Source organism: Sceloporus occidentalis, unplaced genomic scaffold (genome assembly GCF_023333645.1).
Source record: "Sceloporus occidentalis isolate IW3139 unplaced genomic scaffold, rSceOcc1.0.p SCAF_68, whole genome shotgun sequence".
Lineage (NCBI taxonomy): Eukaryota > Metazoa > Chordata > Lepidosauria > Squamata > Phrynosomatidae > Sceloporus > Sceloporus occidentalis.
Genome location: NW_028317048.1, coordinates 1,189,183 through 1,204,025, shown reverse-complemented (window position 1 = coordinate 1,204,025; position 14,843 = coordinate 1,189,183). Strand labels below are relative to the sequence as shown.

The 14,843-nt window shown below is 35.7% G+C and overlaps 1 protein-coding gene across 1 annotated transcript in view; it reads right to left on the bottom strand.

Moving 5' to 3' along the window:
- The window catches only part of FREM2 (FRAS1 related extracellular matrix 2), a 74,688-nt gene that overhangs the window by 24,131 nt on the left and 35,714 nt on the right, over positions 1-14,843 (bottom strand). Inside the window, exons 5-8 of the mRNA XM_089493907.1 lie at positions 12,887-13,012; positions 12,037-12,288; positions 763-912; positions 160-369 (exon numbers count right to left, since the gene is read on the bottom strand). Of these exons, the coding sequence (XP_089350033.1) occupies positions 160-369; positions 763-912; positions 12,037-12,288; positions 12,887-13,012 (738 nt within the window). The remainder of the gene's footprint in view (positions 1-159; positions 370-762; positions 913-12,036; positions 12,289-12,886; positions 13,013-14,843) is intronic.

The window sequence follows — 14,843 nt, the reverse complement described above, 5'->3', positions numbered from 1 at the left end:
TGTCCAGAACTTGATGTCAATATTTTTATCTTGCAAAAAAAATAAATATATACAATTAATGGTGGCAAGTCATATTTTTACTTCGATAATTTCAATATTTTAAAAATAAATGAAGTTTTTCAATACATGTAAAATCAAAAAGGGATTATGGGTACTTACAGTCAGAGACAGTGTCATTGATAAACACCGTGGCTTTGCTTGGCTCGCCGAGGACAGCATTCATTGGCATGCGTAACACAAGCTCGAACTTTTCTACCCCCTCCAATACTGGCTGTCCCAAGTCATCCAGGATGATTACACGAAATGTTTGCATGTTGACACCAGGAGCAAAATCCAGGTTCCGACTAATACCCACGTAATCTATGCCAGCTGAAAAGACAAGTGGTTGTGACCACCAAGTTTTATATTACACCAAGAGCATTATCTCTGTCACAATACTTGACTATATTTTGTGGTTAAAGTCAGTAATTTTTGGTTTTCAATCTATATATTTGCTTTAGTGATAATTGATTTTAAAATATTGGGCTATTTTATATGAGTGAAGCTGTTTAGTGGATAACTCATAGTTAGAAAAACTTTAATATATATATATATATATATATATATATATATATATATATATATAATTTTGCTTGGTAACATGACATAAGTTTGTTAACTTTCCTTAAGTTTTAAATTAGGTATTTAGGAAAGTGGCAGATCTTCTTTAAAAGATCTTCTAAATGCCTTAGTTGGTTGCGTAAATACCTATGGGTGGCTTACCTATCGCTGATACGGGCTCTGTCTTTTGTGAACGCACTGTTACAGTTGCCGTTTTTGAAAGGTCGGTGCCAGTCCTCCATACCCGTACTTCAATGAATCCTGCACTTTCATCAACGTGATATTCAATATCTCCAAAGTAGAAAGCTGGTTCTGAAGAAAGAGATTTCGACTCATTATGTACTGTATCCAGAATTTACACTAAATTGGTTTAACACTGGAACATGCCCGGCCGGCTAACAACCATTACAATGTTTATTTGTAACATCGCATGTTAAAACCTAAAAACATGCACCTTATGAAATAGGCAGCGTTCTCTGTTACTGTATCATGTGTGAAACAGTATATATATCACTTATCTTAAATCAATATAGCTTATCAGTTTCTAAAGCATTTGACACGGTCTCACACAATAAGTTCATTCATAACTTGTATTGTTTAGTACTGAGCCCAAAGGCAGCACAGTGTACAAAGTAAGGGCTAACACATTTAGAGACCCGAGTGTCTTTTTCGTGATATGCAACACAAGTTGTTGGTTTGGTCCAAGCTTAGTCTCCCACCATTAAATACAATGACACTTACTTTTATGCCTACGATACCCTTTACAAACATGCCATTGGTATGCGTTTAACCCCTTAATGACAAAGCCCCTACATGTTTTCAATGGGTTTAGGGACCGCACATTGTCCTTAAGGGGTTAAACATAGTTGGCTGAGGGCTGACCCCATTTCTAAAATTTCTAATCTAAAAGGTTAAATACATTACATTATATTTATTTATAAAGCGCCGGCCGATTCCGCAGAGCTGCGACAGAAAAAAAGCCAGGATAGGTAGAGAACCTGGAAGCCAAAAAGACGTTAGGTTCCACAGACAAGAGTATCATGTGCAAGAAAATAAATATGTATGCCACTTCATATAACACTGGTAGAAGCTCCAAAAGAATACTGAAAATTTAAAAAATAAACAAGGACGCTACACTAAAATCGTACAAAAGACTTCTAATGCTCTCCCAGTAGGGATGGGGGTAAAAACAAGACCTTGGTAGTGCTTGGGAACCACTTTGAGAAACATTGATATAAGGAGTTCACAACCCAAACATTAACACCTTGGAAAAAAGATGGGACAGTGAAATATGATGCTGATTTTTAAGCTGGAACACTCCAGGCTCACAATTGAAGGACCATGGGACATGAATCGACAGGAATCGAGCCTAAGCATATGCAAGATGCGAGCAACGACCCTGACTCAGGTGACCTGCTACAATTTGTTATAGGAAATAATTTTTAATTAAATATCATAAAACATTTACATATTTAAATTGAAGAAATGCATACAAAAGAAGAAATTGTTTCATACTGATGTTTGGAAGTTTAAAATATCATTTTACATACAATGTCGTTAATGCTTGGAACAGCTAAATTACTAAAGTAAACACACATGTAATTTAGGAGGAGTTAAATATAATGGAAGTCTTGCATTTTTTTGTACTTTAAGAATCTCACTCTCATTCCTGCTTTATCTGTTCTGGCTGTTTTAGCTGGATGGTGCCAACACAAGAGAGTATGTATATATAAATATAAGCTTATTATCTAAGTTCTAAAAGAAATTCATGACTCCGTCAGATCTTGTAAATTCCTAACATTATTCACTTAATTTCCATGTCGGGCTGAAAGTACAAGATATATAGCAAGAGTTAAATAACTTGAACATCGGTAAAACACAATATACTGTACATTTCATTAAAGAGTGTATTGATGCATTGGTGGAAGCTAACTCACTATTTTTGATATTTGTATAATATCACAAATATGTTGTGCTGTTTTGTAGTCTCGCCACGCAGGGTAAGGGAGAATAAATGTGTGGAGTGTGCAGGGGGAGAGAGGTTGAGTATGAAATAAATGAAGACTGGAAGAGGTACACGGTGTACTGTGGTAACGATTTATGTGTGAAGGGGATTGATTGGTGTCAGTTATATTAGTATATCTAGGGGCATTTGAGAAGATTAGTGAAATGAAGGAGTTTCTGACAAGACTCAATAGTTTGTGGCCACATTGTTTGCTTGGATCAGAGTCACATACTCTTTTGCCTTTAACCCCTTAAGGACAATGGGCGGTCCCTAAACCCATTGAAAACAATGCATTTTGAGCTCGTATATGTATGGGCTTTGTCATTAAGGGGTTAAGACGTCAGCCCCTGCATTTTCTTAATCTTTGCTTTGGAAACTTGTTGATGTCCTGCCATGGCCCATCCTCTATTTCAGCCTCCATCTCCCCGGCCTATCTTACCCCCCATTTTTCTTATATACCGTATGTATTTTTCTTTATAGATCTTATATGGTTGTTTCCTCTCTTGTACGTCTCAACCTTACAGAAAATATATTTAGAGGGGCTAGTCAGCAGAGTATGCCTGGGCTCTATTTACAATTAGGATGGGCTTTTATTTACAATTTGAGGTTCACATAGTAAGTTCCATGAATTGCTTTCCAAATCGGTATGAAAGGAGATCCACTACATTAGAAGTTGACAATATAATATATGCTTTCATGTGACAAGAGCTTTACCATCTGTTTAAAAGCATGTGTGTTCTAATACACTAATGCGTGACTGCGGCAGCTAACAGGACTTCAATCGTGACCTAGGATTTTAGGGAATTTGATAAAGATTAGATGAAACCTACCTACTGGGTTTGTCGACATATTTAGTGCGTATGTCCTTACGCGTTTCTATAATCTTGTGATGTACACTATAATAAAACTCTTGGTATAAAGGTGTTTTAACTAAATCAGCTATGTACCCAATAGCAGGTATGAAAGAACTGTATAACATGAATCCAACATTACATTTTAAGAGATATTTTAGCGATTAACAATATCTGTTAGTTCATATACATGCCACATTCGGAAAAATAGGATAAAGTAACAAACTGTACATTTTCTTTCAAAGGGAAAAAAAAAGTACTATGTAATTTAGTTTAATTAACCAAATTTTAGATGAAAAAAATACATGTCATATGCACATTCACCATTTTACTAAATACTAAATACTTGAATGTTTCCAATGTGACTATTGACATGCATGGTTGTGTTATTATTTTATTTAATTGCGTATAGTTAGAACGGTTGGTGGTGAATTAGTGGGGGATTTGTTAGGTAGGGTTAAATTTTGTGTTAGGGTTAGGTAGCAGTTAAAAAGGGGAAAAAAAGAAAAAACTAAAAAACTCAGAAAACTATTTTTTTTACAGTATAGTCAGTCACATACTCACATACACGCATATTTTTTTTAGCTGACTTTAAAGATAAAAGTCAGCTAAAAAAATAACACCATTACCTTTGTTTGTTAAAACTTGTAATTTTGTGTGTTTTTGGTTATAACAGGACCTATTTCTACCCATATTATCACTTTTCTCTAGCACAGTGTAGGGGCACATCACATATGAAGATATTTTCTGCTTTCTTACTCTCTTTCAATATGTATGGCATAATTAATATATTAATTCCACATATAGGAACTGACATTTCTTTGAAATAGTATTAGGTTAGTAGGTAAAAATGTATACATGTAGCTAATTTAATTGCTGATCTTTGCTGGAAATATACAGTTGAGCGTGTCTATCAATGTGAAGTGGTCATGCTTTTCATGCCTTATTTGCCATCTGCTCAATAACAGGCAGATCAAAGGATATTTATATAGTAGACTAAAGTGACACCATTGACTAAGTAATGCTTAGTCCTATGGTCTAGGTCCCCTTGGTTTCAACATAGAAGAGGTTAGTTGGTCGAATTGGTTCATCCAGTCTGCCCTTTTTAATGTCACTTCTTACTTAATAACGCCTATAAACTTTTTAGGATAGCTGTATACACATGCCAAGCTTTGTTGGACTCCTTTACTTTGCACTTCTTCTTCTAGAAATCTATTCTAGTTATCTGCCACTCTTTCTGTAAAGTAGGATTTTCTCACATTTAGCTTAATGTGCCAGAGATACGCTGATGTATGTAATATTTTATTTCCAGCTTGTAAAGTTAGCTATTTGATAAACCTTTTTAAGGTCCCGCAATGTACCCCGAAATTCAGACACTATACAGGTATTGAATTCCTGTTTGTTTTTTTTACAAATACGTTTCCGAGATTGCTCAACCTAAACATTAACCCAGTACCTAACTCATACTTCTGTTTCATAGCTAATTTCCTGAAAGCTCTTTTAGCAGATCTACAGGGGAAGTTTAAAATCCACGATTAGTATAGAGTAGCACTGGCCTTCATGGATCACAAAGGGAGCAGCATACAATGAATGTGGCCACAGATGAGGCAGAACTTTAATCTACTAAGCTGTCTAAATGAATAAAGTTCAAATATTAATGACCTTGCTTTATACAGGAGAAAAAAAAAAAACTTTTTTAAGCATATAAAGCAGATTTGTAGGCGAAGACAGGACGGAAGGACCAGCTTAAAGCACAGCCAATTAGTAAACTGAGAAGCCAGGCAGTTTGTATTGACCGTGATAAAGAACCAAAGTCTTTCTTTTGTTCATTCGTATCCTGTTCTTATTTTCTTACAAAAAGCAACTAGCCTCTTATCATGTACAACATGTAATCATAAAACCACCATTTCCTCCCTCGTTGCATCCAAAAGAGAAAGTTACGTTGCTTTAATGGCCATATCCTACTATATGAACAATAAAACAGAAAACATATAAATTAAATATAATATATAGTTGAAAATCCAGGTTGATCTTGAGTATTCTGGAGTAATTTGTTATTCTCTTTACCCTTTAATTTTTTAGAACCAATTTGTAAGGTGGTGCTGAAGAAAGCAGAGCAAATTATCTTGTACATGCAAATAAAAATGTGCCCTTCCCATTGCAATTTCTACATTTACAGAGAAACACTTATAAAATATATAATAATAATAGTTATATATATATATGTATATTATATATTAAACTAGATACATTATAATTAGGTACAGAAAGCATTTCAATAATGTACTGGATATATTTATAATGTGATGGATTATAGTTGCCAGCTTTCATCTGCAATCCATTCTATACCCTAAAACACACAATGGATTGGCCGGGTCAGGCTGTGCCAATGCTCCTTTTGAAATGTGTCCAACTTCAAGTTTGTGTCAAAAGAACACAAAGCTCTTCAAGCATAAGTAAAGAGTCCTGGACGGCGGCATACGGTTGCTGTTTTAATTCTATATTGCTGCTGCCAACAGACCAGACAAACACTAGTGTCCTCTTATGGGTCAGGCCAGATATGGACCCCTTGCTCATCTTACCTAAAGAGGTTCCCAAAGCATGTCACCAACAAACATTGATTTTCCTCTTTAATTATTTATTCATTTATTTTTGTGCAGTCGTCATGTGGTCACATGTGGTAAGGTATTTTGCACTGGTATATTTGTGCCTCACTTAATAGAGGGGTTACATATTGGGATCTGCTTCTTGTTGTATATGGTTCTGTAATTCACCTGTTTTTGATCTGGACTGCCATTTAGGGGCAATTTGATATGCTAGTGGAGATTTATCCTTGTTCCATAGCTTTGCCTGCTAATAATATGAATCTGGTTGTCTTTCAATATTTACTAAGAAAAGTAGGGCAGCTTTGGGCATCATGAACAAGCCCCTCAACCATAGGTTTGTCTACTCTGTGAAATACTTTTTAAACAAAATGAGTTTAACATAATAATTTCACATTACTATCTGTACCAAGACAGAGGTGACTAGGGTACCTAAAAAAAGGTGGAGAAGCTACCTTTAACCCAGTCAACTAACTCAAGATATCACCAAACCAATCATGCCCAACATTGCTACTGCTGTCAAAAGATCTTGGCAAACACAGCTTCCACATTCCTCGGAAATTAAAGCAATACAAAGCAGCTGTCCACTTGCCAAGTCAAGTGGCCTGGAACAAGTACCAGTCCACACGTAATGGGTTAAAGTAGATTAACATACTGTAAACCACTTAAGTTCTATGTATAGTGCAAGCGATGAAACATATACATTACATTCCACGACTAGACTAATTGAAGCAGAATCCATTAAGAATAAAATCTTCACGTCGGACATCTGCGCTTTCGTTTGTGTTTCAACTTAAAAGATTAACGCTCCTGATTGGTAAAATATATTAGCCATTCTTTTGCCAAACCAAGAATGAGCTGCCTAAATTTTGAACTGAAGGTCATTACTGGAGTCTGTCTATAGTTTCAGAGTGAAAATCTTTTGTTACGTTGCCAGAGACACTTTGTTTGATGTGGTTTAAATTAGCTTCTGAGGTCCCAGGCAGTAATCTTAGCACCTTTCATCTTCTTTTCATTGTTGGCATAACTTGTTCAATCAAACAGGAAATTAATCTCTGTATCTCTGTATCTCTGTATCCAGGTAATGCAATTAAATATCTGCATGTAACATCTTCACAAAGCGATGTGCTAGAAGAGATCTGGCTGTTTGCTTAAGGGACATGGTGTATTTTTTTAAAACATGTTTTTCTTAGCAATATAATTGTTGACTGTTCATCTCCAAATACTCTTATTTAATTATGAGATCTCAGAATATAGTTCCGTTCTACAGGTTTCCAGATCCCTCTAAACACCAAATCAAACTTCTAACAATGTATTTCTATGCCCTTCAATGTCTGGAGTAGCCTCTAAATGTGGCAGAACTAGAATTACCCAATCAATCTCCTGCCCTGAAGTTCTAAATAAAATGCGGAGGAATAATAATGGGAACCCTTGGAACATCCTAAATTAACACAATTGCCTTAACTCTGAGATGTCTACTTAGATTGATAAAAAAAAAACTGGCCAGAGCCACTGTGAAGGCATGTCCTGATCTTACAGTATATTACACAGAACACATCTCCAGTCAGGAATTAACTAGCTTATCCATTCACAAATAGAACTGTCTTGCAGCCAAACTAATGCCATGTGTTGTGCTTGACACTGTAATTCACATAACAAATGTTCATTCAAATATACTTAAAGCCGTCCTTGGGTTTCCCTATCTTTAAGGTTTGCCAACATTTCTGTTGGTAGTTTGTTTTCCTTGGCACACTTCCACCTATTGAAAAGGGTTGATAGTAAAATGTGCACCTGCTCCATTATTTCTCTCCCTCCCTCCTTCTTAAATCAAACTAATCATTAATATAATTCATACTGGCCAGGGAATAACTTTGTGACCTTATAGAAACATAGCATTTGTTAGAAGAAAAAAAACATTTCACTCATCTAGTCAGCCTATTTTTCCTGATGTAGAGTCTTTAGTTTGTCTTAGATTCAGTATAGCTTTATGCCTATCCCATGCATCTTTAAATTAATTTACTGTATTAGCCTCTACCTGTTCTGATGGGAGGCTGTTGCATTTATCTACTACACTTATATTGTCTACCTTTATTCATGAAATGATTATAAAATGTGTTTTTCATTGCATAGTTGTTTTGAAGGGAAAATATACTTTTGTGTCAGATTCCCCAGCAAATGCTATATACTTGGGACAGCACTGCATGGACTGTCCATACGCAGTAAAATGTGGCAGAACGCCGTATGAAATCATAATAACATTAAATGAGCAGAGAACAACGACCCCACCACCTCCTTATTGTAGGTGATTCTTCACATGACATGACACTCACTGGATTCTTCTTGTGTGTGATCTTGGAAAGTAGGCCACTGAACTAAACACAGAGGCAGGCTAAGCAATAGACTTGTGAACAATAGACTTGTGTCCATTCATTTTTGGACAACAAATTTAGTTTCCTGCCCTATTGGCTCAGATGAAATGATGTCTTCTTTCTTGGCCAGCTTCTTCCCACTATCCACTCTGTTATCTTGGCCTTCTGTTGTAGTTCCGCAACAACCTGGAGCCTCTACACACACCCTTTCTCCAATTCGGGGAATGGAGGAGAATTTGGCCCCCTTGGTGCCTGCCATGGCTCTTTTGCATAAGTAATCAACGAGACCACAATAATGCAGAAGGTTTCTGCACCTCTTTCTCCGTGAATCCCCCTACATTATTCTGTGCATATCACATGGAACGTCTCTGACCCATTCCTCCAATCGTGTGGGTAGTTGTCCCTGTGGTTGTGCGCCAAGGCCCAAGAAACGGACCAAGAAAAAGGACAACAGGCAAGAAGCAGAGTTGCGGAAAAAGAAGCAGAAAAAGGAAGCTGTTTTTCTAAGGATGTTCGGGTATGCTTTCCTGTTTTGGATTTTTTTGTTTGTTTTAGGTTTAGGTAGGAAAATATTTTGAAGTAATGTTTGTTAGTAGATTGTATTGGACATACATTTATGCAGATTACTTCTTTCAAGACCTTTTGATAAGGAAACTATTAGTGACAGCTCACTGGCTGAAACAAGGAAAGCGTTAAGAAACAATATTTTGAAATTAAATAACATTTGCCTTTCATCTGCAGTGATGTCATAAGTTCTTTTGGTTTCACAGGTCAAGCATATCCTAACTTAAACAAATCCACTAGAAATGCCTAATTATGTCTGCTTTACATCATGATCATTTTTATCAATGACTCCCAATTTCCATTCCCATTGCTGCACTCGGTACCCTGATTGATGTAGCTGACTCCCACTCCCATTACCAGGGAGGTGCACTTACATTCTTACAAATCGACCATTCATTTTGCCCTTTACCCCTCATTACTGACACCGAGTAAAATTATTCTGAGCTGTGCCCTTTTAAGCATGCGGTGTCTTTGCTGCCTCTATGTTTTTTGTATATATTACTAATAATTGTGTTTTTCTAGCATACACCTCACTGGCCAGTTCTAATGAGCAGTGCAATTTCTTTTGTCATTTTGAGTAATTAATATCATCCCTATGGCAGCTTGAGCTTTCTACTCCCCCATGGGGATTCACTTTTCTGTGAGATTGAGCAATTTGCTGATTTTGTAGGATACATTCAAGTGGGAGTTGAGTTGAAGTATAAGTCACGAAGAAATTATCGTGGTATTGAAGAGAGTGAATTAGCTCACACGTCATCAGTTTGTGGAAACTACAAACGCACTTTAATGCATTTATCATCCTGCCAAGCATCAGGATAAATGTTATGGATACTTTAAGCTATCCTTGGATATATTTATGTACCATACATATATACACACCTGCTACTTTTCCATACATTGTTTTAAGCAGACATATATATATATATATACATCCACGGAAATACATTAGCTGGTGCAGTGAACAGTGGGAGAGCATGTGATCACATATAAGAAATATCTCAATTATTCTATCTTTCCTCCACTTGTATGCTCCTCTGCTTGATTTTCAAAACATTCTCTGCTTATTTAATTTCCCCATCATCCATGCCTCATTTAATTTCAGAACAGCTCATTTCTTAAATTACCCTCCTTAAAGGAGATCTCTCAGTTCAATCCACTAAATGAACCTACGCCAGTGTATATGTATGAGGCACACCTTACTTGTATACCATGGGAACAGCCATCGCAATATTGTTCTATTCTTGAGAACTGCATGATTATTCCTCCAAATTAAGTTATCCTTCCCTTTTTGTTAAATTGTTCAAGGCGCTGATTCCCATTTAATTCTGCCCCTATTATTTTTCCACAATTTCTGTTTCTGTGGATTTCAGACAATTTTTTTTAAGGCAAATGTACTCTAGCTTGCAGCATGTAGATGGCTTCATAGTATATGCCTCACGAGCATGCCAAAAATTTTAAGAGGATGTCAAATTCATGTATTTCAGTGTTTTTTTAAAATACATACCATCATCCTTACCAGTGTATCTAAAATATAATGTATTAGATGTTCTAGGAGGGAGATGAAATAAGAATATTTGCCATAAAACTAGCCCTGGATCAATCATTGTTGCAGGTATGGGGAATTACCCATTGTTGCAGTTTGAGGATTATACATCTGATTATTGCTAGCTTGTAATGATCCAGTTTCGAAAAAAAGTTTAAAGAGCCATCAACACAATACATTTCAGAGTGTTTTTTCACATGTGAAATATGCTGCTCCAAAATTGTCATTGGTTTGCCTTCATAAATAGTCAATATCATTGTAGTTTATTTTTGACCTATAGTTTTTACAACATTTATACTGTATTTATTGATGGACTTTACATTTGAGTTAAGAAAATTATAAAAATTCACTGCTGTTTCTGCAATGTACTACGTTTCCCTTCAAATAGTTACACCGATATAGATCACGTACTGGATCTTTGTTTATTCAATAGCATGTTTTAAAGAGTAGAATGAGGATTATGTCCAAATCACTGGTAAACTCCCTTTGGCAACTTTCCATGACAGGTGTAGAAGAGGAGATGACCAGATGTATGCTCTCCTCTAACCTCTAAACTTAAATGTAATCCTAATGTATGCTAATAAAAGTATAAGGATAACCCCAACCCTCCAGCAGCATTCCTCGCACTAGTGATATAATACTGATCGTATGAGATTTCACCGGCAGACTTCACCAACAGAACCTCACATGTCAGTCAAGGGGGAATTTTGGTTTCTTTCCAGACCAGGAGGAGCTACCCTATTAAATACACCACTGATGATACATTTTACATGATACTAAAATGATACAATTTACATGATCCTGCACTCAATACATAGGAAGAAACGGACACTTTTTATACATCTTCCACAGCCTCTACTAGATCATTAAGAGCAATAAGTTATGTATACAATTCAAGTAGATAATGTAGAGGGGTTAGAATGTTCTATGGCACCCATGTGGTGGGAATGTGTAAGGGGTAGGTTGTATAACGCGGTGGAGGAATGAGCTTTGACATGCCCATGTTTGAAGAAATATGCACTGTGTCAAAGTTATTACCCAGATCCTTGTTGTTGTATAATATCATTAATAGAATTTATGTCCCACCATGTCCGAAGATGAATATCTGATAATCTCAAAATACATTGCCCATAATGTATGCGGATATCTTTATCCGGTGTGCAATTCGCTCCAGAGCATTACATGTTATTATTAAGTGTCTCTGACTTGAAGGACTACGTGCACTTTAAAATACTTTATATGAAATAAACATATAGTTTGTGTGGAGACACTGCCAGGAGAAAGCAAGAGGAAACGTTTTCAATAATGCGAAGCTATAGAAGCACAAAGGTAAATGGCCATTATTAAACTATAACTACATGCCTCGTCCACCAAAGTTCAGACAAAACCATGAAATATCCTGAAAACTGGTGGCGTATGGGATTGCAGGAAACCCGCACCTTCTATGATGCAAATTATACTTGTTAGTGAGTCTTGTTATGATAACCTGTAAAGGTCTTACCGTCATCTTTGTCAGGTAAAATAATGACTTGAGCAGAAGGGAATTCGGCTCCAATCCTCCCACCCATTGGCATACTCAAAGTGACATTGAAGAACTCAGCCTCCTCGTACAAGGAGTCATCAATGATAACCACCCGGCACGATTTCTCCTGCTCGCCTTTATCAAATCTCAGCACGCTGTTGTGATCCTCAGGCCTGGATATGTAATCGGAGTATGATAAAACAGATGTTGGGACCGTTCCAGAAGCTGTACCTGTAAAACACATGATTGGAATGTATTATACATTTCCAATTTGTCAAACTTTGATATGTCTGGGAGGCACAGAACAAAAAAAAATACATTATAAACGGTCCATTTTTAATTTAAAGCTAACTTTTCTTTTTATTTATAACACAGGTGCAACACATGAATTTTAAGTTCGCAAGAGCAGGGCCTGTTCTCCTTCTGTTCTCCTTCTGTACCGGTATGTCTTAACGTGTGCTAATGTTATTGTCAAATTGTATATTGTCAATTTTAATGTTATTAGTCCTTTTCATCGCCCCACTACTGTAAATTGCTGATGTGATAGCTTAATCTATTGCAATATAATATATGTATAGTATGACTGGTTAGTGTGAATAAATCTGTCCACAACATGAACTTCAGCAAATTAATTGGCTTTGTAAAAAAGAAAATGGCTTTATTAGGACTACTGTGTCTAGACTATGTGCCTCCAACCTTTTCTTTAATAAAAAATACTTATGTTTATTTAATAAATTAAGAGTTATGAGAAAATAAGAATTTACATTTTGCTTTAGATTCATTTTTTTTAATATAAAAAGTATATTTTGTGTTAGAAACATCTTCCTACCTTGATGAGTATAACAGATTACCATGAGCTCCTCATTCACATCTCCACTTCTTCTGACTGGAATCAACAGTTCACCAATGTCTTCTTGAATTTTAAAGATGGACTGGGGTATAAACACAGTTGATTCTAAGGAGATAGAAGAAAATCCAGATTATTATTTGGTTTATATTTCTGTAAACAATAGTTTTTATTCTCTATTACATTTCAATTAGCCAATAAACATATCATCTTCACCAGGCTTAGCGGACAAACTTCATTAATACCATGTCAATAGCTAGTTACATCTACCTGAAACGTTTAAGAGGGAGATACGTTCTCTAAAGACGTTATGAATTTTGGATATATAAAAGTGTAAGGATAGCAAAATTGATACGTTCCCACCAAGAAACACTTGTGCCTCATAGATTACACATACTGTGGGTCATTTGAAACTAAAACTGTCATAATGGTGCAACTACACAGGAGGTGTCCATCCAAAAGCCCTGTTTTCTCTTTGTTCTCGTGTGAAAACCTTTGAAATATTCAATATAGGGAATAATAATTGAGACGGCTTGTTGAGAGGTACAATTAATTGGTTTCACTGTTAAGCCGCCATAGTTTTTCTGTGCCAAGAAAATCAAAGCTGTATTTCGAGAGTACCATATTTTAATCATAAAAGACTCCAGGGGTCCAGTACTGTTTAATCGTGCCATTGGTAGGACTTGGAGCCTTGTGGCTTGTAGTAGTTTACATAGAAGCTCTGCCCAGACAAAGTCTGTATATTCACCGACTGCAGGAAGGCTATTACACTTATCCCAAACCATCTCAGTGCAGTAAGACTTTCTTACATCACATATATGCCTCAAGTTAAGCAATTGCCTCCTGCCGCAATATTTCTTTTTTAAAATAAATTTCACTACTGTTCTTTGTTTCCTCCTGTTATTTTTTTAATTTGTGTATTTAAAGGTTTTTTGTCAACATTCTTCCAATCTATACATCACTTTTAATAAAATGATAAAGCAAAAATTAGGTTTCCACAATTGTTCCTTCAAGAGTTTGAGGGAAAAGTCCCTTTATTTAACTTCCGCCTGACACTTTTTGTAGGCTCTCCTCCACAGAAGCCGGTATTTGATAATACAGCCTCTGTCTGTGGTTTTTTTTCTTTTAAACTCTTAAGGAACAATTGCGTAAACCATTTTCTCAATCCCCCAAAATACACTTTAATATCCTATATTGTTGTTAATCCTTTAATTTTACCTCTTATTATAGAAAATACAACATTATAAGAAGTTTCTCTGTATATATATGAATTAAATTATATTTTAACAAAAATCCCTGAATGTAGAAAAAAGAAGCTTTTGGCTTAAACATGGAGAATGTTTCTTAACTGTTAGGGAGGTTAATAAGTATAATACACTTCTATCTGAAGTAGTTTTGGCCAATTCAATCAATATATTTTAAAAAGTTTGGATGGTTTTCTAAATATGAAATGCACACAGGGTTATCACAGGTAAAGGTAGTTAAGGCAATGTCGATCCAAGGAGAGTCTGACTGCCTTGGAGTCAAGAAGAATTTTATTCCCTTTGAGATGACATTATTGTCTCAGTGGTTTTTTTTTTTGCAACTAATATGAGTTTGTGGAATTATTGATCTTGATGGAATATCCAACCTAATTAACTATGTAACTATTTAAAAATAAAAAATATTTAGAGCATCTTTTTACAGAGCCTTGCAGTCTACATGACATTTCCCATACACACACATATATACGTATATATATATATATATATATATATATATATATATATATATATATATATATATATAAGCTACCAGTGAGTAGTTGGCCTCTTCTACAAAGCCAAATCTTACTATCATAACCCAAAAGCTTTCATCTCTTCAACAGAATCCAGAAATAAAAAAACAAATGTTGAGTGGGCTTCTTGCCAGCGCATGCCTCCCCTATCAGTTATCTCTT